Source organism: Erithacus rubecula (assembly GCF_903797595.1).
Source record: "Erithacus rubecula genome assembly, chromosome: 18".
NCBI classification, from domain to species: domain Eukaryota; kingdom Metazoa; phylum Chordata; class Aves; order Passeriformes; family Muscicapidae; genus Erithacus; species Erithacus rubecula.
In genome coordinates, this window is record NC_136670.1 from 14352073 (window position 1) to 14378877 (window position 26805).

The 26805-nt window shown below is 47.7% G+C and overlaps 1 protein-coding gene across 8 annotated transcripts; it reads right to left on the reverse strand.

The window, feature by feature from the left end:
- STAU1 (staufen double-stranded RNA binding protein 1) lies at positions 1-26429 on the reverse strand (the record flags this gene model as incomplete). 8 transcript variants are annotated; one of them, XM_079321904.1, is made up of 16 exons in its annotated part: positions 26275-26411; positions 21387-21453; positions 18252-18528; positions 17341-17465; positions 16453-16609; positions 15479-15617; positions 13610-13775; positions 9778-9876; positions 8220-8450; positions 7518-7661; positions 6821-6967; positions 6095-6167; positions 4861-5174; positions 3366-3488; positions 2292-2377; positions 1-1727 (listed from the first exon to the last, which is right to left on the reverse strand). In XM_079321904.1, the coding sequence occupies exons 3-16, from the start codon at positions 18442-18444 to the stop codon at positions 1640-1642; spliced, it is 2085 nt and encodes a 694-aa protein (XP_079178030.1). In that variant the 5' UTR covers positions 18445-18528; positions 21387-21453; positions 26275-26411. The 8 variants fall into 8 exon arrangements, with proteins under 8 accessions (XP_079178030.1, XP_079178034.1, XP_079178031.1 ...); XM_079321908.1 differs by lacking the exon at positions 21387-21453 and having other exon boundaries at positions 1-1713; positions 8220-8432; positions 26275-26429; XM_079321905.1 differs by lacking the exon at positions 21387-21453 and having other exon boundaries at positions 8220-8432; positions 26275-26429.
- Positions 26430-26805: the final 376 nt, after the last annotated feature.

Below are 26805 nucleotides of genomic sequence, written 5' to 3' on the forward strand. Positions count from 1 at the left end.
TTAGCCTAGCAAGTTTCTTTTAATTTTTAAATGTACAGCATTTTAGTTCTACAAATGTAAAAAAAAAAAAAAGTAAAAACAAAAAAAAGCTTTACAATGTTTGGGGGTTTTTAGCTTATAATGATCACACCCAACGTGATTCAATGCAATCTGGTCTGCAGTTCCTGTGGCCTGATTGCTTTGGATGATGCAAATAAAATGGCCAAGACATTCAGGTGTGAGAGAGCACCTGCAGGAAGTGCTCTCTGTGCAGGAGCTGCTCCTGCAGGTCACAGCATAAACACCGAGTGTACTCACACTGGACAGACAGGGACAGGGACAGGGACAGGGACAGTGCCAGTGCCAGCCTGGGGCAGCACCCAGCTCTGCTGCAGCCCTGCCCAGCACACTGGGCCCAGCCAGGGCTGGCCTCCACTCACAAGCAAACGAGGACACAGAGTTTAAGTCTCTCCTTTGAGGAAGTCCCATTCACTGGCCAGGCTCCTCTTTTCAGTGAACTCTGAAGTTTCAGTTTGAGCTCCCACTAACAGCACTGACACTGTGGCACAAAGAACAGACTGCACCCACGTCACTTTGCATTGCCCTGCCCTGCCAGGTCTGCACACCTGCACAGCACAGAACATGGAACATTCTCTATGCACTCGAGGGAAGTTACTGCACAGCTTAACACACCGCCCGGACTAGAGCACAAGCATTACAAACCTAGGAAAAAGCAGCCCCTGTGGTGGTGTACAGGAATAAATTAACCAATAAAACTTAGTATTACCATTTATTGGTGACAAACACTACGTTTTACTTACATTCCATGGGGAGAAAAAATTCCAGCGTAAACAAAGAACGGAAGCAGTACTGAACTGGCGCGGCAATCGTGCTGTACCTGGACCAAGCAACCAGCGCACCCCGGGCGCCGGAACACAACATCAAAAGCAACACAGTTATAGAGAAACATAGGTCGTTTTTTTCAGCCCTACATGGAGATGTAATTAAACAGTATAAAGCACTCAAGGAAAATCAATCTGCAGTTTTATATGCACTACATTGAGATCATATCCTGTACTGTAGTGAGCTGTGAGCCACCAGCACAGTCCCTAAAACAGCTCCGAGATCGCTGAAAGCCACGGTGCCTTCCAGCTCCCCACCCCACGCTCAAGAAAACTAGAAATTAACCAAAAATGATCAAACCAAGGTTAAAATTCATAAAGTGTTTAAATTCATTCAACCATTGGATCATTAGGGTTGCTTTGTGAAAATATGGGGCTTTTTAAAACGGTGGGACACAGCCTGTTTCCAGTGAAACGCTGCTATTCCAATAAAACCAAAATAACCACATACATGGATATGATCTTCCCAAGTTAGTTCACAGGTAACATGTCAGTCTCAGAAGACAAAGTTTCTAAACTGTGCTATGGTTCTAGATACAATTAAGAAACTTTTAAATGAAAAATTTATAGTGTCATTTCAATCAAAACAACATAATGAAACTAAAAATGTATCACTGTTTGAAGAAAAAGCAACAGTTATGATTTAGACACTACAGTAGGTTGTAGAGACTGTAGCACTCCAACAGTTAGGTTACATTAAGAGGAAGCATTTGATTTTCTCTGGTGCTTTCAGGTTTGGGTTCAGTCAAGAGCCTGTTTCAGGCAGTGCTGTCCAGTGTTTGTCCCAAAGGGTTTGCGCTCGCCGGCTTGAGGAGAGGGTCACTTTCCATTTCTTGTTTCACACATCTGAAATGAGAAAACACCTGTTACTTAGGAGACAAAACACTATTTCCACAAATAAGATGCTTTAAATTGGATACAAGTAATTTGATGTACATTTAACAATTTGTTACCACATAACTGCTCCGATTTTTAATCAATTAGCAGTTTGTTAATCACACCACTGTTAATCTGAGAACTTATCATCTCAGTGAGAGGCTCAACTTCCTCTCCTCCCAAACCCAGCCACAGAAATAATTTGCACCCTTCTCCATGTTTCTGCTGAGAATGAGCTTTGACCCCTGCACATCCCTTCAGCTGTGACACACAGGACTGCAAGAGAGAGAGAGGAGCAGCTGGAGCCCCAAGCCCAGTGCAGAGTCCCACTGGCTGCAGTCACAGCACAGCCACCACACTCCACCCACTCACTGCTGCTCCTGCTTTGCCTGTGACACAGGAAAGCAGCAGCCTTGATCATCCAACCCTCCCCCTGCTCCTGCCTTTCTGGCAAACCAACCCCTCACATGTTACTGGTCTGAAAACTCTCCTGGTTTCATTTTCAGTGCAAGGGAAGTGGTGGGAAGCACTCACACAGACATTGGTCCATTTCCTGTCCTTGGCATCTCTGTGGTTTGTTGGTCCAACTCAGACAGCAACTTTAAAATATTCAGTGCAGCCTAAAGAGAAGAGAGAGCACTCAGCAATTCAGCCTCTGGCCAGTTCAGTAACTTAGTGAAAGCACTCAACCCAAACTAATGCTCATATTTTGGCGATATTTTTAAAGAATAAAGTTCCATAGTTATGGTGGAAAATGCAAAGGTATAGAATTTCATCTTGCTTCATTAAACAATTGGATGGTGCTGTGACTGCAGATTCCCACTGCATGAAAATGTCCAAAGAAAGTGCCAAAGAACAACGAAATCTGTATGAAATTGTGTCCCTTAGGAAAGTACTGCAACAACTTTTAGTATAAAAATCAGCAAAATCAGGTTTTCCTAAGTGCACTCACATATTGCAAGTGATTCCCTCAGGCTGCCACACTCAGCTCACCTCTGGAGCCCAAAAGAACAAGAACAATTCCTCTGAATGGGAGCACACTGGGAACATCCTACCAGCTCCACCTAAAGCCCTTTACAGCCAGAGTCCCCTGCAGGTTTCATTACAGCAGGCTCATTCTTCCACCAAGAAATATTTCAGCCACTGGTAATAAAAAATCCTTTTCATAAAGGGAGTTGAACAGATTTAGAGTGTCTCTTACTACCCAATGCTGAACTGCACTTCCTCCACAGGGGATTTCACTTCTGCAGCAAGTCTGGGAACGTGAGCCCAAGCATCAGAGTTCCCAAGGAAACATCAGCCCATTCTAGTATGTAAGGTGTTTGCTGTAAGGTTTATACATTCCTTTTTGTGCATTTACTGTCAGGGGCTCATGCAAATACTGTTGAGATGAAGCAAATGTGCTTTTTGTAGATCAAAACTATCATACTAACAGTATAATAAGCATTATTTAGATTAGATTCTGCTATTATTAATCATTATTTCCACAACCTGTGAAATGTTAGACAGCAATGACCCAGGGAACTGTAGAACATCTAATTGCTCCCAGCAGTGATACAAAACCTCAGGGAAGGCCCAAGAGCAGCATCCCAGCAATGCCCATCATACCATGTCGTGGCAGGACTCCACATCCTTTCCAATCCCATGACTGATCAGTGGTGGCTGAGAGGAACAGTTTATAAGAGATACAAACTCGTTCTTGTTGTTTTTTGGGAAGTCTTTATATTCAACCTGAAGAAAAGAGAAGGATTTATTTCTTTTCAGTTAACCAAGTACAGGAAGTATATCACAACTGCTACAGATTCTTTGCCCATATATGAAGCTGAGCCTTTCTTCTCATCATTCCCTCAGCCAGTGAAACCACTGTATTTGAAGTTTAACCTCACAATGTTTTTTCAGTACTCACAAGAGTGTGGCAAGGCTCCTGAATAATGATTTTTACTGGAACCTTTGTTCTGATAACTGCTGTCTGCATTTTAAATTTCTACATTACGCTTTTTGAACCAGTGAGATCATCTGTCATAAGAATATAGGAGCTTAATGCAACTCTCATTAAAGGGAGCAAATGTAAGAAAATGCAGAGCTTACAGCAAATGTTACTGTATGACAGATTAGTGAAAAAACCTGATTTCACATCAGCCAAGTTCAAATGTACACTGTCTTCCTACACTGGGACAGTTTTCAGGAAATGCTTCTTTAGTTTTGACCTTCCAAGACCTCAGAGTAGCAATGAATTGGGGCTGAGAACAGCACAGAAATGTGCATTTGAAAATTAAATTTTAAAAGATGTAGAACTGGGTACATGTCATGGGTAAAGTTAAACTGTTACATGCATTTCAGCAGGCTCAGGCCTCATGTCTCAGCTGCAGAACAAAGAGCCCTGGGGCAAACAGAGGGTCAGGGGGGCTCTGGAGGAAGGGCAGAGGGTCAGGGGGGCTCTGGAGGAAGGGCAGAGGGTCAGGGGGGCTCTGGAGGAAGGGCAGAGGGTCAGGGGGGGCTCTGGAGGAAGGGCAGAGGGTCAGGGGGGCTCTGGAGGAAGGGCAGAGGGTCAGGGCGGCTCTGGAGGAAGGGCAGAGGGTCAAGGCGGCTCTGGAGGAAGGGCAGAGGGTCAGGGGGGCTCTGGAGGAAGGGCAGAGGGTCAGGGGGGCTCTGGAGGAAGGGCAGAGGGTCAGGGGGGCTCTGGAGGAAGGGCAGAGGGTCAGGGCGGCTCTGGAGGAAGGGCAGAGGGTCAAGGCGGCTCTGGAGGAAGGGCAGAGGGTCAGGGGGGCTCTGGAGGAAGGGCAGAGGGTCAGGGCGGCTCTGGAGGAAGGGCAGAGGGTCAAGGCGGCTCTGGAGGAAGGGCAGAGGGTCAGGGGGGCTCTGGAGGAAGGGCAGAGGGTCAGGGCGGCTCTGGAGGAAGGGCAGAGGGTCAAGGCGGCTCTGGAGGAAGGGCAGAGGGTCAGGGGGGCTCTGGAGGAAGGGCAAACAGGGTCAAGGCGGCTCTGGAGGAAGGGCAGAGGGTCAGGGGGGCTCTGGAGGAAGGGCAGAGGGTCAAGGCGGCTCTGGAGGAAGGGCAGAGGGTCAGGGGGGCTCTGGAGCAGGCCCTGCAGAGCAGCAGACACACCTGGATGCCCTGGGCACTGGCCAGGTAGTCCAGCTGCTCGGAGGGGCGGGCCAGGGGCCCGTGGGGGCCCGGGGAGCTGCTGCCCTGCAGGATGGTCTCGGCCGTGGGGGACGTGCCCCCGTAGAGCAGCTCCCGCGCGATCATCGCCGTCACCGTGGCCTTGGCAGGGTTGGCAGCTGCCCTGCTGAACTCTTTGGTGTGGTGGCCTTGGTTGGCTCCTACAGCCTGGGCAACCTCGGGGACCATGGGAAGAATTCCTGCAGGAAGCTGCTGATGGCTGAGATAAGGCATCCTAAACTCATCTTCTTTATTACCTGCGAGGAGAGAGGTGCAGAGCTGTTTGTGCCCTCCTGCAGGCACACGCAGGCACCCAAAGTCACTTTGGAAAAGAACAATTCATTTCAAATCACTCCTGAAATACTAACAAACTTGGTAAGCTCAATCAGCTTTTGGAGGGTCAGAGCTTCAGCATCATGGAGACAGAGTTTTCTTACTGAATTACTGACTCTGCAGCACCTGCTTCTGCCAAAGGGAGCACCTTTACCTCCAGCAGGAGCTCAAACAGGCCAGCCAAGCTCAGACACCTCAGCTGCTACCACATTCTAGACATATCTTTTGCTTTCAGAATTTTGTATTCCAGAATTCAAACTGTAGGAGCAAATAATGAAACCACAGATTGGCCTGAGCCACCATTAAATGATGTAAAGAGAGGGACAGTCTGCAAAGTTTAAACTGTATGTTGTGAGAACAGGCAGGTAGGAAAGGTAAAATGGAACATAAACACTAAGAGGCAAGACTACAGCAAATGTGCAGCCACAGTCAATGGACAGCAATTTGCTGACATTACAGTGCAAGTTAGATTAAAGAGGGGTAAGAACAGCTTTTTAAGGGAACTCACACAGAACTATGGGTGAAACTTGCACACGTGTGCTCAGGAAAGGTGGCCAAGGCAGTGCCACCAAAATTAACCAAGGAGTCATTGTTATGGCAGAACAGATTAATGAAGCTCTGCAGGGCTGAGCTGTTTCAGGTCTAAGGATGAAAGCCAAAATTTGTAGATGGCAGAAGACAGGATAGCAAAATCCTTTCCATTTGGTTTGGGGTTTGAAGCAATCCTTTCCATCTGGTTTGCAAAGCAGCAGCTGCACAGCTGTGCCCACCCCAGAGTGCTGGAGGGACTGGGACAGACCTGGCTCCCCCAGCAGGGCCCTGCTGCTTTCACCAGGTTACTCACTGGCTGAAGTCTCTTCAGAGCCTGGCTCAAAGAAGGTTACTTTTCTTCCATCACCTGGTTTCTTCACTGGGGTCTTAAAAATAAAAGGAAAAACTATTATTCAAAACCATCAACAATTACATTGCTATCAAGAAAAGAGAAGTTCAGTGATTCTTATTCACCCCAGAGCAGTGGCATTAGGAACACAGCTCCCCAGTAGACACCAGAATAAAGCCAGTTAAACACTGCTGCTGCTGAGGGGAGCACAAATGAGCACAGACATGAAAAGGAGAAAACCAAGCCTGGATTTGCAGTTTGAACTCCCAGCAGCATCTGCTGAATCAGCAGCAGAACACAAGGCTCCTTCCCTAAGGGACCCACCAGACAGGCCCATAACAAACTTCTCACTGCAACTGTGACAAGGCTGTGCACAACTATTGCTACAGTCTGCAAGTTCCTAAGACCAACACATGGATTATCACAGGCTCTGAGATGTTTCATAAAGCAGAAATACATTCATTTATCCTTCTGAAGAGACTCTGATTTACTTGAAAACCCAAAAAGTTTAACGTATCCAAAACCCTGGATATTCCATATTTTTTCAGAGAGTAATCCCCTCAATACAATTGTTTCCTGGCTAGGGCAGAGAGAATGAACTTCTTACTCTGCCACTGCGTCACAAAGCTGCTTCTGTTCAGCTCAGCCTTTGCTGCAGCATTAACCAGCTGCTGCTTCCTCAGGACTCACCTTCTCTTCTGTCTTTAATGCTGGTTTTGGAGGCTGAGGTTGAGGGACTTTGAAACCTAAAATTTCCAACATATTTTCAGCTGCATTGCGTTTAGCAACCTTTTTGTTTGTGCCCATTCCTTCAGCTGTGTGTACACCAACTTTCACCTGCACAGAAGAGGAAAAAATTCAATTCTGAAGCAGCAATGAGGGGATTCCCTTATTGGTGATCTGTCTCCAGCATACAGTGAGTCACAGAACAGTTCCAGTGATCATTGTTCTAAGCAAGTTGTCATTTATTACCAATAATCATTAGCTTTCAAGCACAAAGAGCCCAAACAGAAGTCACACAAAGACCTGTATTCCATCATCTCACCTTGGGTACCCAGGTCAATGTCAATAAATTCTGTGTTACAAAGTACAAGCAGCTTAGTATCTCTCAGGAGAATATTAATACTCCTGTTAATTAAAACATTAGGCAGTTGCAACATAGACTAATGGTGCCCTGTGCATTTTATTTTTTTAACTGGCTGTGACTTTTAAAAATATTGGTGTGTGCCATGCTCAGAGCCAGACCCCAGGGCTGTGCCAGGGTCACCTCCAGGTCCCAGGCACACCCCAGGGTCACCCCCAGGGCTGTGGCAGGGTCCCCCCAGGCTCCCCCAGGCTCCCAGGGCTGTGGCAGGGTCCCCCCAGGGTCCCCCCAGGCTGTGCCCACCTGCATGACAAACTCCCTGCGCCGGGGCAGCCCCCGCTCTGTCACCAACATGTACTCGGGCTCCTTCTCCTTCTTGGCCTGCTGGATCTGGGCCAGTCTGCTAATGGGATTCATCCCCTGGCCATACTCTGGACTTGTCTGCAGCTGTGGAGAACAGTGTTCAGCAAATAAGACAAACTTTAGCAATATTTGGTTTAATGGACAAAATGCAGCATGACACTGAATTGATTCATCTCTAGATTTTAAAAACATTGAAATAAAGTTGCTTAATTAAACACTGTCACGGCCAAAGAGAAATACTCCATTTATTTGGCTCTGCTGCCACACTTGACCACATGTAACCTACCCTGCTAAAAGCTTTACAAACTCTAATCCTGCTGTATTAGGAGGGACAAGTTTGCAGGAGAATTTGTGCAAGCAAAATCAAGCCAAACCCGAAGCTGTAAAATTTGAGGCTTGAAAGTCAGAGCTTGACTTTCATGTGCTGCTCTTCCCTTTACAAGGTTCCTCTTTCATCCTGAATTTCCTGATAACTGCTATAAAAGTGGTGGCAGAACCCCATTAGAGTGGGAGCAAAGTACCAGCTCATTTGTTTCACCATGAACTGGTACAGGCTGAGCAGCTGCAGAGTATTTACAACTGACTCAGAAAACTCTCTGATGTTTACTTGCACAGCCAAATTTCCAACCTTTTCCCCCTTACCTTCACTATTGATTTTGTTTTCTTTTTGATTCGTGGCTTCATTTTCTCAACCGTAGGCAGGGGTGGCAATTTTTTCAGTTCTTCTAGGACTGCTATTGCAGCATTTTTCTTTGAGATCTTCTTGCTCTTTCCTTCACCTTCACCCATGAATTCTCCAACTGATACCTTGGTTACAAAACTCTTCATATGGGGAGGACCACTTTCCTTGGTCACCTGTTTCAGAGGGAAAAACTGAGTGAAAGCGTGATAAACACTTATTAAAAATGGCAGGGCACATTGTTTATAGCAAACTTCTCTCAAGAACTAAGGATAAAGAGATTTCAGATTCTCACACAATCCAAAAAATAAAGCATACACTCTAACAACCTATTCCCACCCAACTAAGCACACACTTTTAAAAGATCAGATGCACCAAGCAGTATTTACATTAACCTAACTTATTTAGTTTACTGATTTACTGTTTCAGTGTAAAAATTTGAGTGTTCTATTTCAACAATATCTCCTTCCCCACAGTTAATAGCACCTCATTAAATATATCATGGTACAGGAATAAACATTACAGACAAAGCAACTCTTTGGGATCTAACATTTTAGTCCAGAAATTCTGATTTCTGAACCCTGAAGTTCTGAAGAATTCTAGAGACATCTAAAAGATAGATGCTTGCTACAGATTCAGGCTTTTAACTCCATTCTTAACACCTCACACTCCAAAATACCCATATAATCAAACAGTAAGAACAAATTAAGAGCTTCCACCCACAACTGGCTTTGTGTGACAGTGTATTGTTACCAGTGATGCTCAGGCTAATCTGCAATAATTGAAAGTTTCATGTAAAATTTCAGAGAACAGTTTCAGAAGCAATTTAGTTTCACACAATTGCATTTTCTTACTACAATTATTCAGACAGTTGGCTTAAGTGTTACTCTGCCAGCTCAGGAAAGCAGCGTGGTAAATTAATATTTTAGTGAAACAGAGATGCTCCTGTGGAAGCTCCTGATTGAGGGTAACTGCAATGACCAAGGAGGGCAAAGAGGCAGCAAGCAGCCAGGCCAAAGGGAAAGGACAGTCAGATGCACATGAGGTCACCTCATGGCAAGAAAAGAAACCTTAACTGTGAGACTCTGCACTGGGGGGTGGTCCAGATCAGTGCTTAGTAAAGCAAATACTTCCATGTGTGTCTTTCAGAGCAAGCTCCACTCTTTTGCCTCCACTCTGCACTTCCATGTTCCAATCCTTAGTGCAGGATTGTGTTCTGGTTTTCCACTGTAATAATTTTTTTTCAAAAAGCTTGGAAAAAAGATTGCACAGATAACCACAGCATAGCTGTTCACTCCATGTGATAGTTTTAGGGCATGAATTTGTGAACAGGTGGGTTTTTCTTCCCTTTGCCATATAACCTCCAAAACAATTAGGGTGACTGTCATAGCTTAAAGTGTATTCACAACTAACAAGATATGTTAAAAGTCAGTTGTTTGGGTTATTTAAGAGAGACTCAACTTAATGTGAACCCTTAATAGTCTAATAAAAACAAATCTAGAGCTTGTAAAGTAAACATACCTCAAAATTCACAGGCAAGTTCCTTTTAAGTGCAATCTCAAAAACTTGGCTTATTTCAGATTTATTGAGATTTTCATCATCTGGTTCTTTTCCGTTAACCTAAAAGAAGCATACTCTATTTAAAATAAAGATCCTATTAAATTGAATTTTATCCATTCAACCACTTTAATGAACTCTCCAAATTTTGAGTACTCTAACCTTTACTGCCATGTTACATAAATGTGGAGAAATGCAGCCCACTTACTACAGAACTGAATCTCAAGAAGCTCCTTAAGGTGTATGTGTAAAAGCTTTCAAACCTTCATATTTTCATGTGATCATTGCAAGAAAGAACAAATGGAATAAGGGCCAATAGGTTTAAAAATGTGTTTACAGAAAACGAAATTGAAGTGCTAAGTGCACTGATTTCCAAATGGAAGTACCTTTATGAAATACAACTTTCATATACTGATTGGACATTTGCACCAAAAGAACTAGGACAGGATCAGGTAAGAGAAAGGGCAGGAAAAATAAAGATTCTGACAGTGGGACCAATGTGAATGAGGGATGGCTGATGAGCCCCTGGCACAGCCCTGTCCTTCCACATGTCCCCCTGTAACTGCTTCACCTGCAGCTTTGTTCTCATGGCAAAAACATCCTACAGGAACCTGCCCCAAACCAAACCTGCCCCAAACCAACCCTGCCCCAAACCAAAGCTTGCCACCTCTGAGAGCTCAGACCTGCCCCAAACCAAACCTGCCCCAAACCAAACCTGGCCACCTCTGAGAGCTCAGAGCTACTGGGACAGAGCTGCCCATGAAGCTTCCCACAGGCACACCTGCACAGCCCCAGGTAAATCCCTTCACTGGGATTCCAAAGTGTCCTCACTGATGCTGCCATCAACATCAGCTAAAGCATGTCAGCAGCAACAGAGAAAGTTTAGGACTAAGTGTCCAGCAGTGACCATGATAAAAATGGAAAAATGATAAAAATGGAAAGACCATGATAAAAATGAACAGCAAGGATATCACTGATCATATCCTGTCACAATACTAGTAATGCAACCAGGTAATAAAAATGATTGAAGCATCTTACTGGAGCAGCAGCAGGGCAGCTGAGCTAGAGAGTTTTCATAGATTAAAACTTGTTGGATGGCAGTGAGCATCCCCCATACCTGCCACTAACAGGTGACTTTAAAACACAAGGGATTTTTTAGTCCCACCAGTTCAGACAGGCTTTTTAGTCCATTAAAATGTCCATTAGGAGGCACTTGCCCTCCTCCAGGAACTCCTCCCAGTCCCTTCCCTTCCTCCAGACTGCCTGTGGGCAATGCTGAGCCCATTCTGCTGCCAGGCACAGCCCCAGCCCAGCTGCCCCTCCACAGCAGGGCCAGCAGCTGCAGCTGGACTCACAGGGCAGCTGGCAGCAAACACACAAGGAAATTCTGAGCCAAAAGTAGAATTCCTGCTAAGAATCGTGCTAGGAAGCCCAGCTGTCCACATTTCCTGAGCTTTAAGTCAAAGTTTATCATAATTTATCACCAGGTAAGCCCAGCCCCAGGGAGGCTCCCTGAGGATCTCCCAGCACAGCCCTCCCAGTGCTCAGCACCCAGCTCAGCTCTTCAGGCAGCCCTGGCACAGCCAAGACACCAAATATTATTACACATTTTCTCCTGCCACTTGCTCCTAAAGGTATGGGAAATAATCGTTCTTTCCCTTAAAGTCTAATCATTTTAGTCAATGATTCCTTCTTAGAATCACAGAAACATTTAGATTGGAAAAGATCTTTAAGATCTTTTATTGTGCACTGAATATTTTCTAATTTGGAAATACAAGAGTAAAATTCTATAAAACAAAAATGTGTAAACAATCCCCCCAAATAACAAAAAAATGTACAAAATTACTCCCCCTTAAAACATGTGAGTCGAAACACCAGAATATTCTGTTCCCACAAGCATACACATAAATGGGTTACACTAACTACATTTAAAAGAAAAATTACTGGCAACATCAGATGAATGCTGTGAGTATCAGGATTATGTTTGCTTCTGAAATCTTTTGCCTCTGCTGTATACAGACATTTTTAACAGCATTTCTCATGACCTTGCACTCCTGTATCCTTTCATGCCCCTGCCTCACTGGATGCAGGGATGAACAGGATCCACTCAGCACCACAACCTTCCTTATTCTATGTCCATCCCTTTAAATAAAAACTTGATCATCCAAGCACTTGTTATAACCAGCACACCCTGTTCCAAGGCTCTCTCTCCTTTCCCTAAGCTGCATTCCCTACTGTGCCCTCTACAGACAAGTCAAATGTAAGTTGAAAAATAAAATGACAAATGCAGTTTTTCTCAGGGTCAAAACACCATTCGGGTCCTGTTTTACTAATAAAGTAAATCTCCTTCCTGCAGTCTCTTGCATCATTTACTTCCTCCACCCCTGGATTTACACCCCTAATACAGAATGAGACATCCTACAACAACTGCAGTTTGTTCTGAGAAAATCACATTATCCAACCCCAATTCTATACATTTTTGGAAAGTGACCTGTCCTGAAGCATTTCTAAAGCAGAGAACAGAGAGTAATTCAGTGTGAGCCCTGCAGAGCTGCTGTCCCTGAGGGGGAAAGGGCCCACGAGAGGAGCTCATCTCTCACCAGGGTGGGCACAAAAAGGGGAAGCTCTGCACCACTGACACAGCAATATTGCAGAATGTGGGGCTCCCAGCACTGGGGGGAACATCCTCCTCTGCTCTGGCCTGTCCTGCAGAGCAGCTGCCCCTGCCCAACAGCCCAAGCTCCAGCTCCTGTTCCCAGCACTGCTCCCTCTTCCCAACAGCACAGTAATCCCAGGGGCCTCCATCCTTCAGCCTGCACTGCTCCAGCTGAGCTGTCCCTCACCTGAAGCAGCTCCAGCAGAGCCTCCCAAGGCTCCTCCTGCAGGGGCAGAGCCAGGGCTGGGCCCAGTCCCTGGGCAATGCTCACCCCACTCACCCAGCTCTGATCCAGAGTCCCTTGACTCCACATCTCCTCAAGCCTCTTGCTCTGCCATCCCTGGCAGTTCCCAGCTGTTCTTTTCTCAGTCTGAGACCCCCTGTTACTTCCATGGCCAACTCTTCATTTTCCTCCTTGCTCAGCACACAGCCAGACTCCACATCCAGCAAGTTCTGACACTCACAAGTCCCACTTGTCCCTTTCCCAAGGCAGCCAGCACACACAGGGGTGCAGGCTCCCAGCCAGCCCAGCAAAGCAACCCCTGTGCTCCAAGTGACACCTCCTGCCTAAAGCCACTCCAAAAAAAACACAAAAAGCACACTAATGGTATTGGAATGGAGAGTGCTGGGCAGCCATAAATATAGGAAGGGATAAAAATTGACTTCTTATATTTCTGTCAAAATGTGTATATGAGTCTACTGCTTCCATGCATTTCCTGCTCTTCTGGAACTTCCATGGCTCTTTCCAAAACATGTAGGAATTTGTCCCAGGAAGTAAATCCATGCCTGAGTTTTACGGTGCCCATTTATGCACTTCTTCACGAGTTTGTGTAGGATCTGTACCTGATAAGATATTAATTCCTATCTATGCTTCCAGTGCTCATATCTGACAGAGGTCTACAGCACTGCTGTGGAAAAATATGACAGTAAAAAAATTAACATAACTTCATCTGGGAAAATTCTAGCTCCATAGAAATTCGTGCCTTTAAATCAAAGTGTTTCCATTGACAAAGTCACCACTGCTACACAGAATTAGATCTCCCAACTGTCCCCTTCCTCTCAACAAGGAAAAAAAAATCTATAATTATATGCCAGTTTATTCTAGCAATTTATGCTTACAACACTAAGATTAATTCCCACCTCTGGTTTCTCAGGCAAGGGCTCATTCTGCAGAACTTTCAGAGCTTTAGCAGCTGCATCATGCTTAGCAGCTTGTCTTGTTCTTCCCTTCCCATGAAACTGCTGCCCTCCAATTGAAAGCTCCACTTGATAAAGTAAAGGCCCAACAGGAAATGGGTAAAAGTACCTGCAAAGAGAGGTAAATAAGCAAATGGTTTGGCTCAGAAAGCAAACAGACACCTAAGTCAGATGTGGGTCAATCCCTTGGATACCAGTAACCACATCAGCACTGAAGCACTAGTTTTAAAAAGCCAAATTTTGATTTAAAGCTTAAAAGAATTTAGAGAGCTACCTTTGAAACAAATATTGACATTCCTTGCTTTACAGTAGGAACACACTTCTGACCAAGTGCTACACAAAGACAACAGAACTGCACTTCTACAGACTTGGCAGGCCAGGAAGTTTAAAATTCTTTAAACTACAACTTTAATTTAAATAGTTTCAGAAGAACCATCAAACTGTTTTCTTCACTTTTGCTTTCACACAGAAAGGAAATGCAAGCAATATTTACCTCATATTTGGCTATTTGCTAAAGGAAGCTGGATATAGCTGAACACTCCCAAAAGCACTTCAGCTCCAGCCCACTTGCCTGCCCACCCCCAGGGCCAGGGCAGTCTCAGATGGTGGTGCAGGTGCTGTGGGTGCTGTGGGTGCTGTGGATGGGTGGGTGGTCTGTACCCACCGTGGGGGGTAGGCGCCGCCCCGCAGGCTGTAGCCGTAGCTGGATCTCAGCCCCGTGCCCACCCCCAGGGCAGTCTCAGATGGTGGTGGGTGGGTTCTGTGGGTGGGTGTGTGGGTGCTGTGGGTGCTGTGGGTGGGTGTGTGGGTGCTGTGGGTGGGTGTGTGGGTGCTGTGGGTGGGTGCTGTGGGTGGGTGTGTGGGTGGGTGTGTGGGTGCTGTGGGTGCTGTGGGTGCTGTGGATGGATGTGTGGGTGGGTGTGTGGGTGCTGTGGGTGCTGTGGGTGAGTGTGTGGGTGCTGTGAGTGCTGTGGGTGCTGTGGGTGCTGTGGGTGGATGTGTGGGTGGGTGTGTGGGTGCTGTGAGTGCTGTGGGTGCTGTGGGTGCTGTGGGTGGATGTGTGGGTGGGTGTGTGGGTGCTGTGGGTGGGTGTGTGGGTGCTGTGGGTGGGTGCTGTGGGTGGGTGCTGTGGGTGGGTGTGTGGGTGCTGTGGGTGGATGTGTGGGTGGGTGTGTGGGTGCTGTGGGTGAGTGTGTGGGTGCTGTGGGTGAGTGTGTGGGTGCTGTGGGTGGGTGTGTGGGTGCTGTGGGTGGGTGTGTGGGTGCTGTGAGTGCTGTGGGTGCTGTGGGTGCTGTGGGTGCTGTGGGTGGATGTGTGGGTGGGTGTGTGGGTGCTGTGAGTGCTGTGGGTGCTGTGGGTGCTGTGGGTGGATGTGTGGGTGGGTGTGTGGGTGCTGTGGGTGGGTGTGTGGGTGCTGTGGGTGGGTGCTGTGGGTGGGTGTGTGGGTGCTGTGGGTGGGTGTGTGGGTGCTGTGGGTGGATGTGTGGGTGGGTGTGTGGGTGCTGTGGGTGAGTGTGTGGGTGCTGTGGGTGAGTGTGTGGGTGCTGTGGGTGGGTGTGTGGGTGCTGTGGGTGGGTGTGTGGGTGCTGTGGGTGCTGTGGGTGGGTGCTGTGGGTGGGTGTGTGGGTGCTGTGGGTGGGTGCTGTGGGTGGGTGTGTGGGTGCTGTGGGTGAGTGTGTGGGTGCTGTGGGTGCTGTGGGTGGGTGCTGTGGGTGCTGTGGGTGGGTGTGTGGGTGCTGTGGGTGCTGTGGGTGGGTGTGTGGGTGCTGTGGGTGGGTGTGTGGGTGCTGTGGGTGGGTGGTCTGTACCCACCGTGGGGGGTAGGCGCCGCCCCGCAGGCTGTAGCCGTAGCTGGATCTCAGCCCCGTGTAGGGGTCGATGGGTTTGTACAGAGGTTTCTTGCCCAGCTTCATGCACAGCGCGTTCAGCTCCACCGTGGGGGTCACACTGTCTGCAAGAGAGCACAGCCAGCTGTGACCATGGCACGCTCTGAGCCCCACTGCTGCCTCACTGCAGCAAAAACTGCCACGTGCAGCACCTTCAGTGACTCAATTCCAAACAGAACTCCTAAAGAACAAAACCACTGCAAGCCTGGATGATGCACATTAAAGCAGCCTCACACAGCTGTGACAAATCCTGTTATAAAAATGTGAATTTGCTGGGAGCTCTTCTTGGATATGTTCTGGGGGATTTTATTTTGCTTTTAATTTCTGAAGCTGCCAATTTACCTATGTTTACAGCATGTCTAACAAAGTGCAGAAAAATAATTTTCTGCAGTAAAGGAATTCCTCCAAATACACTTTTAAGTTACCAGACATGCCACATCCCCTCTGTGTCTCTTGCTTACTGAGAGTGATCAAACGTTTCTCTGTCCTCAATGATCCAGAAGGGTTTCTGTGACTCTTCCCTTCCAAACTGCAACTCGCCCTGCCAAAGGCAGGCAAATTGCTACTGAGGGCTACAACACTTCTCTCAGAGCTGATACTGTGAAGAACTGACTCCCAGCCCATTCTCACTGCAGAAAGAACAGTGTCTTTCAGTGTCACTAAGTGTCCTTTTTTCTACCAAGAGGCCTGGTGTAAGGTAACTGCCAGAAGAAAATGACCTAAGAACAGATGCACAGACAAATTAAGTACTTGCTAGACAAGTTGTTTAGTACTAAACAACTGGCATTGTTAAACAGGCAGAAGCAAAGTTTTTATCTATCCTCATGCAGCTTCAATACATACCAAAAGCAGGTGTATTCTCTATATTACTACTTTAATTCAGTTTGTTGTGACATATACCTGGATTCTTGCCTTCACTACGAGATGGACGAGCCGTAGGCTTTGGGAATTTTGTCCCTTCCAAAGCTTTGGCAGCTGCTGCATGTTGAGCTTTTTTAATACTAGTTCCTTCAGCTTCCCAGTGCTGGTCCCCAAGAGTCAGCTGCACTGTAAACACCTCAAAATCACAAACAGGCATTTTGTAAAAAGCTGCTTCAGAATTCATGTTGTTTATTAGACTCTCTTACACAAAACACTGAGTCTTTCAGTGATGCACAAGTTGAGAACATGGTAATCCAACCTCTCCTTAACTCCCATGGCATCTCCACATTTCCATCACTTGGGACATGAACAGGATTTTCCCAATTCCTGAACTAAGAATTTCACCACAGTCGTGGCTGTCAAGTATCCTGCAGGAGGTGCCAGGCTGAAAACTCAGAGCAGTGTGAGGAGGTGGCAGCCCCAGGGTTGCTGCTGTGCCCATGGCACTGAACAGCAGGCTGCAAACTCACCCTTGGGATACACAGCTCCACTCCTGCTTTAATCCTCTGAAAGTTTTATTAAAGATATTTTTCAGCAGTTTGAAGAAAGTTAAGTTCACACTGTGCCATTAAAGCTTCTACATGCCCACAGGTGAATGAAACACAACTGAACAGATGTTCTGAATGTAATTCCAATACTTTTTGTAAGTGTCAACACCTTCACACCTTGAAGCTCATGTGGCATTTTGGGAACCCAACCTTTTACTTCCCAGGTACCAGCTTCACACATCCCTACCACTGATGCTCTGGGGGGCTGCTCTTTCCTGTCCCTTACTCTGGAGGATCTGGCACCAAAGTCACACACACTTCCCCCTCCTGAGGTGAGGGGCACGAGCAGCAGCAGGAACAAACTGGGATGCACCTTTACCTTAGAATGAGCTGGACCTTGCTCACTCAGAAGTTTGTACTCAGGCTGAATCTTGTTGAAACGGGCTAATTCATTCACAAGACACATGGGGGTTTTCTCTTTGGGGTTTGCCATGTTTGAAGGAGCTGAAAGGTTACATAAGATCAGGTAAATTAACTGATAACTGTGAACTCTACTGAAATTTTAATTGAAAAGGACATCTCAGTGCCTTAGCCTCCAGCTCTCTGCAATATTGGAAGAGACAGCTTTGCTCAGTGGCCAAACTGGTAACAATCTATTGAACTTTGGGATTCCCAAGCAGTGCTCATGCCTAAAAAGCACCGCCATTAAATTCAAGGTTCTAATACAAGCCAGAACTATGAAGTTAGAAGACTCCTGCACACAGCTGACATCTTATCTAGCACATGTCAAGGACCAAGTCTTCCAAGTATTCCTCATCAGCACTTGCTTTGGATAATTTCAAAAATTCAGTTAATTTCATTTTCCTTTTCCTATTTTTTGCTATTAGCTACTTTTTATTACCCTTTATTTGTTCTATTGCATTTTGTTAACATAATATATTTATCATTAAACTGATCATAAAAGAACTAAAGATAACAGAACTAAAACTATTTGAAACAAATTTTTTTCTTATTCACAGCAAGCTACTGGTAGAAAAGATTGATAGTAATGTTTCAATAATGTTTCATACAATTAAAAATATTCTTTACTATTAGAAACATATCAATTAATTGCTGGAACTTTATGCAAAATGATGCTTCCACCTGTCTCCAAGAGATTTCATTCCACGGAGAGCTACTGCAGTTATACAAATATTACTTTTAAATTATGCATAGATGCAAGAAATGTGAAATACATCATGCCAAGCTATAAGCACTGAAATACACCCAGTTACTGACCCTGGATCTTACCTGCAGCTGCACTGGTAGATGTAACTGAAGCAGAGGGCAAAGCAGAGTTCTGGATAGGTCTGCCTGCATTTTCAGAGGGCAAAGAACTGGTAGTAGAAGGAATACTCAAAGGCTGTGAAAGAGATGGGTTTTTACTCAGTATTTGGCTCCCTGCAAGGGCAGCAGAAGGATTCTGAATCTGAACTTGAGACATGTTCACTTCCAACCAGAGCAGATTACTGTAGGCAAACAGCTTTGAGCGCAGACAAACTCCAATTTTGGAAGCCAAATTGCTGACCTAAAATGTAAAGATGAAAAATAAATTATACCAAATATTTAGCATTCTCTAACAACCTACTGAAATTACTCCTCCATCAGCAAAAAGGCAGAGTGTTGAAGCAAGCACCCCCTGCTCCCATTCTGCCCACTGGTCAGTCACACAGTGCACAGCATGACCCCACCGTGTCCCACTCCTCCCATTCACAGCAGAAGGGCACAGGAGCTGCATTTGTGCCTTTTCATCACTGTCCACCTCTCTTCCCCATGACTGAATCCACTCAGGAGGCAAATCCTGTTACTTACACCCAAAGCCACTGGTTATACACTGGACAAAGAGCAACTTCCACAGACAAATTACACTTCATGCATTCCACCACTTGGAGTTCAGCTTTTTCACTTGGAGGGCAAATAAATGCAGTCTTTACAAAAAAACTATTTGGAGAATACATCCTTAACTATAGAGTTTTCCTCAGGATCACCAAGAATGGCAAGCCACTTATGAAGGAAGAAAGCTGGAGTGCAGCAGGAAGGGCTGAAGTAGCTCTGGATGGGAAAAGCAGAGGTGTAAGAGTTCATAAACTCATCAGCTACAGGTATTGTGAAAGTTTCTATTTCTTCTATTTCTGTTTAAGTCAGGACATGTCTCAGTCACAGCTCAAGAACCAATTCAGAGTCACTGGGCTCTGCAGCACTACAGACAAGTGAGGGAAGTGTCCGTGGCACCTGTGGCCATTTAAAAGCCCCTTGGAGCACAGGACATGTCCCAGCCCTGTGCAGTGCTGGGACAGATCTTCCCTGTGCTCACAAATCAGTATTAGATTTCTCTTACACATGGATGCAAACTTATCTTCATGTTCAGCCAGGGGAACCTAAATAGACACAAACAGGTCAGCTGCCCATATCCACTTACAAGCCACATATCAATTTATTTGTTAGAAACACATTTTACAGCCAAGTAAGTCCATTTTACACACAAAGGCACTCACACATGCACACACACACACAGGTCACCTGCAGACCTGATTAGGGCAGCAAACAAAGGTTTATTCTTTCCTAACTCAAAGGTGAAAGGAGAAATCACTGGTCCTGCTACCACCAGGGGGCTGCTAGCAGCAACACAACTCCACCAGTGCTCTGGGAGCTCCAAATTCTGAACCTGTGAATGGACTTCCAAATGTGAGAGGAGCAGCAATGAGTCAGAGGGAAATTTTTAGCTAGTTACTGACAAAACAAACCTGAGGGGAGAACCTAGATTAATACATTCATGGGCAGAAAGATTCAATTATTTATTAAATAAGAGGTAAGAAACTACTGGGAAACAACAGATACACTACCAAATCTACTATCTGGAGTATTTCTACTTTGGAAAAAAAAATCATAAACATGTCAGACTTATCATAGTACCACCTGGATAACCTTGTTTTTACTAGAGAGCAAAAAACAGTTGAAGTATCATTAGTCTAGAAGACACACATGCAGATTAAACTCAAAACAAATCCTATATTTGACTACTAAATTTGCAGCAGTTAGACACTGGGTGCATTGTAACTGTGAGTGGCATTAGAGAGTCTGTCTAAAGCAGCTCTCAGAAAGTGTAGAATGAGACTCCAGAGTAGCAACTTTACAATCACTGAGTTTCACTCCCAAGAGCATCCCTAGAACCACTGAAAGTTTTCAGCTGTAACACAACAGCAATAGCTGCCTGGCAAAGACTGCACCAAAGTCTTGCAGATGAAGAAATGCAATGAAGTCTTCAAAGAGAAAGCAAACACTCCTGTCCTGCTGAGGTGCAATGTCTTTGCAAAGACTGAAGTGACAAACTGGAATCTGTGTTTGCATTCACAGCCACTGTGCAGGTGACAGTCCTGGAGCTGATTTGTGGCAAGCATTTCACTCAGGAAAAACACTCACTGCCCACCATGGCACATTTAACTACAGGTTATCAGGGGATTCTGAAAGGGTTTACAGGGCTTTTACAGAGAAATATGCTCTTTGCCCTATAACAGGCTTCTAAAATTCTAACTACCCAATAATTGAGGAAGCTGAAGCCAACAACTCATGAAGGCTGTTGGTGGACAGAGGAGCAAAGATGCCAGGATTTCAGGCCCTGTTCCATGTAACCAGGGGTTGGACACTTCCCAAGACACTGCTGGTGCAAGCAACTGCTCCTACTGCCCATGGAGGTGCTGCTAGAACTGAAGCCAAGTGACCCCAAGAGAGGAGAAGGAAGAAATGCTGCACTCACAGTGGGAGGCAGCACCAGCCCAGAGCTGCTGCTCTGACCCCCTGCACAGCTGCTTTTGGCTCACTCACCCCAGGCTGCTGAAGTGTTTCCCAGCAGTGAGCACCAGAGGGGGATCCCACCCTGGGATCCCAAACACTCAGGGACTGGGGGCAGCTGTAACCCCAAGGGATCCCACATGACACAGGACTGCTCACCACCTGCTCTTACATTTTTGTTTTATTTTGGTGCATCAATGCCTGGAACATTCCTAGAAATTTTGAACACATTAGCATGCAAAGGTCAGGTGTCACTAAGGTAACCAAAGAAATGCATGAAGATGTGAGCATGGCCAGTCTGCTCAGCCAAAAAGAAATTAAGCTCTTCATATATTAAAGAATGTAACATTTTTAGATAAAAACTTTCTTGTTTTGTTTTATTGGTTTTTGTTTTGTTTTGTTTTGTTTTGTTTTTTTGTTGTTTTTTGGTTTTTTTTGTGATACAATTCACACAGGAGTTGCAGATAGAAGCCAGAGGACCAAACTAAAATCAAACACTTCCTCTGGATATTCATGTTTTACCACAACTTGTCATATTTTAATATGATGCAAATAGACAGGTAAGAAACTTTAATGTTTTAAGTAAGTTTCCAGTACCTTTAGGAGATCCAGAGAGTGAAGATTTGTATTTAGTTCTAAATAGGATATTTATGATGGAGAATGCCTAAAAGATAAAACAGAGAGTCAGTGTTTTGCTTCCTAAAGGCACAAAGAATCTTCAGTAGAGAATGTCTCACCCTACGCTGTGTTCACCTCTACTGGATCACAAGGACTTGTGTGAGCCTTCCCTCACCCCTGACAAACTGCTCAGCACAGCTGCTTTCCCAAGCAGAATTTCCAGCCTGCTCAGGAGCCCTCCCTGCCCTCTCCCCAACCCCAAGTGATGTTTCTCACTCAGTTCTGCTCTCTGCAGAATTACAATCACTTGCCAATTTTCCTCTGTAGTAAGGCTTCCAGCTCTTCTGTAGTGAGGCTCTTCCTCCCAAGAGCCCTGGAGATCAGCTCCCAAACTGAGACCCAGACCTTCATTCACAAAGCCAAACCAAAAGCAAGCCACACACTGAGAAACCCTGGTGGCTATTAATTGCAACAATTGATACAAATTCTACCTTTTGGCTACAGTTCCAATCCAGTGATTCCACTAACAAATATGCTAAAACCATTTCAGAGTGAAATTATCTCAGTGCTCCATATGAAACCTGTCACTGCACAGACTGCTGTAAATGGAAATCAAAACCTATTTTATTCTGCTTACAAATATAGCACAAAGTGTTTAATCCTTCTTTTCCATGCCTAAGCCAACTGCATGCAGATGCCAGCAACATCATTCCCAGCCACAAAATGGGGGAGATCTCAATCTTGGTTAAGGTTAGAAGAGGACAGAGCTCCTGAATTTACTTCAGACAGGCATTTCAAACTCCTGGGCTGACTCCCAGGACTGTGGGCAGCTCTCCTGCTGGAACAAAGGAGGATGCAGAGCCTGAACCAGGCTGGAACCACATCACACCTGGTGCTTCCCAACAGGAGTGAAGAGGGGACACGAGGACTGCAGGCAGCTCAACTTCTCTTCTGGAGGTTAAACTAAGCATCTGAAATCAAGGAAAGGAATCATTTGCAGGCAGGGTCAAGAGCAAGTTGCATGAAGAGAGCAGAATCTCCTCCCCCAGCCATTCCTGGCACCCTGCTAAGAGTGAAGCCCTGGACAGAGGGCTGGGCAGGCACTGCCATGGCACAGACACACTGATGGGCACCAGCAGATGGGGAAGAGCTCCACCAAGCCCTTCCCAGCACACACTGACACTGCCAGGCTGCTCCAGGAAAAGCCCTCCCCATGCTGAGACCAGCCATAAGAACCAGCCAAGCTATGTGTGCACTAGTCCTGGTCTGCACTCAGACACTGAGCCCTCAGCTGGAGCCTGCAGCACTTGGGACCAGCCCCAGGCAGCAGGAAAGGAGGAAAAGCCCAAACCACTCAGCTTCAGAGAAATATAACCTATGGAACAGCTACTAAAGGACCTGAACTTGTGTATTCTGAAGAGGAGAGGGCTGGCTGGGACCTGACACCCAGCAGTTCATGTACTTGAAAGGATTTTGGAGTGGAAAAGAACGATCTGTTCTTTATGGTTAAAGTGACAGAACGAGAGACAACAGCTTAAAACACACCAAGAAAGCCTTTCCTGCCAGTCACACCCAGTGCCTGCTCTGGGGACAGGGCTCCCTGCTGCTGGCAAGCTGCAGCTCACTGCCACATCCCCAGGAATGGGCTGGGATGTCACCTGAGGGATGGCACTGAGGCTGCCCTACAGGGGGTGGATGGACCCTGCAGTCCTGTGGGGCTGCACCCCCTGCACTGCACACACCTCTGTACACTGCATCCCCTGCACTGCACACACCTGGGGCTGCATCCCCTGCACTGCACACACCTGGGGCTGCATCCCCTGCACTGCACACACCTGGGGCTGCATCCCCTGCACTGCACACACCTGGGGCTGCATCCCCTGCACTGCACACATCTGGCTGCATCCCCTGCACTGCACACACCTCTGTACACTGCATCCCCTGCACTGCACACAGCTGGGGCTGCATCCCCTGCACTGCACACACCTCTGTACACTGCATCCCCTGCACTGCACACAGCTGGGGCTGCATCCCCTGCACTGCACACACCTCTGTACACTGCATCCCCTGCACTGCACACAGCTGGCTGCCCCTCTGGGGCTGCATTCCCAGCTGGTGTCCCAGGGGCTTCCTGGCACCACCCAACAGAGCCTGTGACACAGAGCAGCCAAGGAGCAGCTGCAGCCACAGGCAGGGAGATGCTGAAGGCAGCCCTGGCTCCTCTCTGAAGGGCAGAAGCTCCCTGGCACTGGGGCAGGATTCCCTGCTCCTCATCCAGACAAACTGCCCTGGGGCAGGACAGTTCATTTATCCCATTTCACAGCCCTGCCCCTGCCCTGTGCCCTGTGCCAGGGGCTGGGGGGAACCAGGCCCAGCTCACACTGGAATTCACCCCACTGTGAACAGCACCTTCTGCCCTGTGTGCACTGGGACACAGCAGTGTGTTCACCCCTAAACAAAACCATGAGCAAAGGATTCCTTCTCTCCTCCTCTTTTTAAAGAATTTTAAATACCTTCAATGTAGAGGCTGATTCTCCTGTCCCACACTCAATTATTTGAGGCACAAAAAATAAATATCCCCAAACTCTAGGAGATTTGTTGAGATGCTCTGTTACCTAAAATACCTTTGAAAAACCCACATTAGGGGCAGCTTTGTAACATCCAGTGTAACATTCTCAAGCTGCTGCAACAGTGTTTAAGAGCATCTATTTACAACTGGAAATACAAACAAAAACTCACTATAAATTGATCAACAATGACTAAATTTTACAGACTTAAGGCTATTTGCACAAAATGTAAACAATGTTTTCTTCTTAGATAAATCTGCAACATCTCCGCAGGACAGGATCCATCCCAAAAGTAACACTTTGGGAAAAGAAATTGCTCTTTTTGGTAAGGGCACAAACACTAAATGCAAAATAGTCAGGGAGCCAAGACAGGGATTATTAATGAGATAAGAAAGCTAAAATTGGAAGTAAAGAAGGAAAAGAGGGAACTACCAAACACACCTACAAACCAGACAGTTCCAAATAAGCAAATTGATAAACCTGGAAGTGGCATGGTGAATAACACCTAACTGTTTACTTCCAGCTCAATTAGCACTGTGACAAAGCAGCACACAGATTTTGGCTTTTTTCCCTGCAGCAGAACAGGTGACAGAACCCAGAGACCCACAGAGCCACTGCTGGGAGCCAGCCTGCCCAGGGCTCCTGCACCCAGTGAAGTAACAGCCCCAGCCAGGGCCCTGGAAAAGCAACCAGCAAAGGGCTTTGCAATGGTCATTTCCCTCCAAAAGAAGCTGCTGTTCTTCAGGAAGATCTGAAAGGTACAAAGCAATTTTCCAGCCTTGCTCTGACTTTGTACAGTCACACCACTTCAAATTTATTTCAATCTATGAATAATTTTGGCAACAAAGCATATTTTGAGTGACTTGGACTGATAGTGAAAATATGATTCATGATGTTATGAAAAACTCTGAACAGAGTGTCTGCTTAAAATAACAATATAAAAAGGAATAGTTTCTTGCATGCATCCTTTTAGAAGAATTTCAAAATAAGTTTGTGATTCAACTTCAGAAAATAGAAAATACAGTAAGAAGTTCAGCTCCTGGGCTCTTTACATTCTCATCAAAATGTGACAGACTTTCAGTGAATCTCTGTAAAAGTTAGGCCAAACACATTTGTTGCATGTGTGAGAGAATCAATAGACAAACCAGAAATCCCTTTATTACATTGCAGCCATAGCTGCATAATCCAAACTCAAATTCTCATGTCCACTACTGTTAAAAAAACCAAACCCAAAACACAGCCTCCAGTCTGAGCAAGGGAACTGTGCAGTACACTTGCACATCTAGTTAGAAGAAACAAGACATTATAAATATACCATTCCAAATGCAGACAACAGACTTCATTCAGGTTCTTTATTTCAGTGATATATGTGTGTGTATACACACACCTAGCCCTCACTAACATTCCAAATGATGCTCCTCTCAGCTTTGCCCTAAACCTGCCAGAAAAACAACAACAAAAATGCCCAGCAGATGAATGCACCAGGAAAACAGCTCTGGCATCACCAGGCACAGCAGCCCCGGACAGACAGCCCAAAGCTGCAGCGTCCCGAGCACGGGGGAGAGGTTTAACCGGAACCTGCTCCTTTACACTCGGGAGAAACCAGCGCTCTGCTCGGGAAGCGCTGCTGGTGCAGCGATGCTGCAGAGCCGGGGCAACGGGGGGCGAGCGGGGCTGTGCCGGGAGAGGCCGCCCCTGTCCCTACGCTGTCCCTGCCCCTGTCCCCTCGCTGTCCCTGTCCCCCCGCTCTCCCCCCGCTGTCCCTGCCCCTGTCCCCTCGCTGTCCCTGTCCCCCCGCTCTCCCCCCGCTGTCCCTGCCCCTGTCCCCTCGCTGTCCCCGTCCCCCCGCTCTCCCCCCGCTGTCCCTGTCCCCGTCCCCCCGCTCCCGCACGTGCTGTCCAGCGGCGGGCTCGCCTCGGCACTGCCGGTACCGGCGGCCCTGGGAGATGCTGCGTTGCCGGGCTGCGGGCGCTCCGCGGGCCTGCTGGGAGCCGGCCCCCGCTGCCCCGGGCCCCGCGCCATGCTCGGCGGGCAGGGAGCGGGCACCCCCCGCCTCGGCACACCGCCGGAGCGCCGCTGTCACCGCCCAGCGCCGCCGCGCCGGGGCCATCGCGGGCCGCTCCCCGCTCCCCGCCGCGCGCGGGGTGAGCGCCGGGCCGGGAACGGTCACAGGCTAGCCCCGGACGGGCAGCGGGTTCCGGGCCGCCCCCTCCCCACGGCCCCGGCCCGGCCCGGCCCGCCAGGCCCCGCCACCCCCCGCCCGCGGCCCCGCCGGGGCCCGGGCCGCCCGCGCGCCTCACCTGCGCTGGGCTCGGCTTCCGGCCGGGGCGGGCGGGGGGCGCTCATCTCATGGGCCGGGCGGGACCGGCGGGGCGGCACAGGGCAAACACCAAAGAGAATGAGCGGGGCGGCGCGGCCCGCCGGAACTGACGGAAGCGCGCCGGGGGCGGGGCCTCGGCATAGCCAATCGCCTCTGGGCGGGCCCGCAGCCGCACCGCCCCCGCCGCGCGCCTCCCAATGGGCGCGCAGCCTGCCGGCAGCACCGCCTCCTCCGCCGCGACTACGACGCCCGGCGCGCTCCGCGCGGGCCGCAGAACGGAAAACTACAGTTCCCGGCGTGCCCCGCGCGGGGGCCGGGCAGCGCAGCCGCGTTCGCCGTCGCTTCCGGCCCCGCCCCCGCCGGTGGCCGGTGGCCGCGGGCGCGCGCTGCGCGGTGCCCGGGCTGGCCTCGCCCCGCTGCGGCCCGGGACAGGCACCGGGAGCCGAGCCGAGCCGCCGGAGCGCAGGACGGCTCGCACGGGCAGCCCGGGCCCGACCAGGGCGAGAACAGC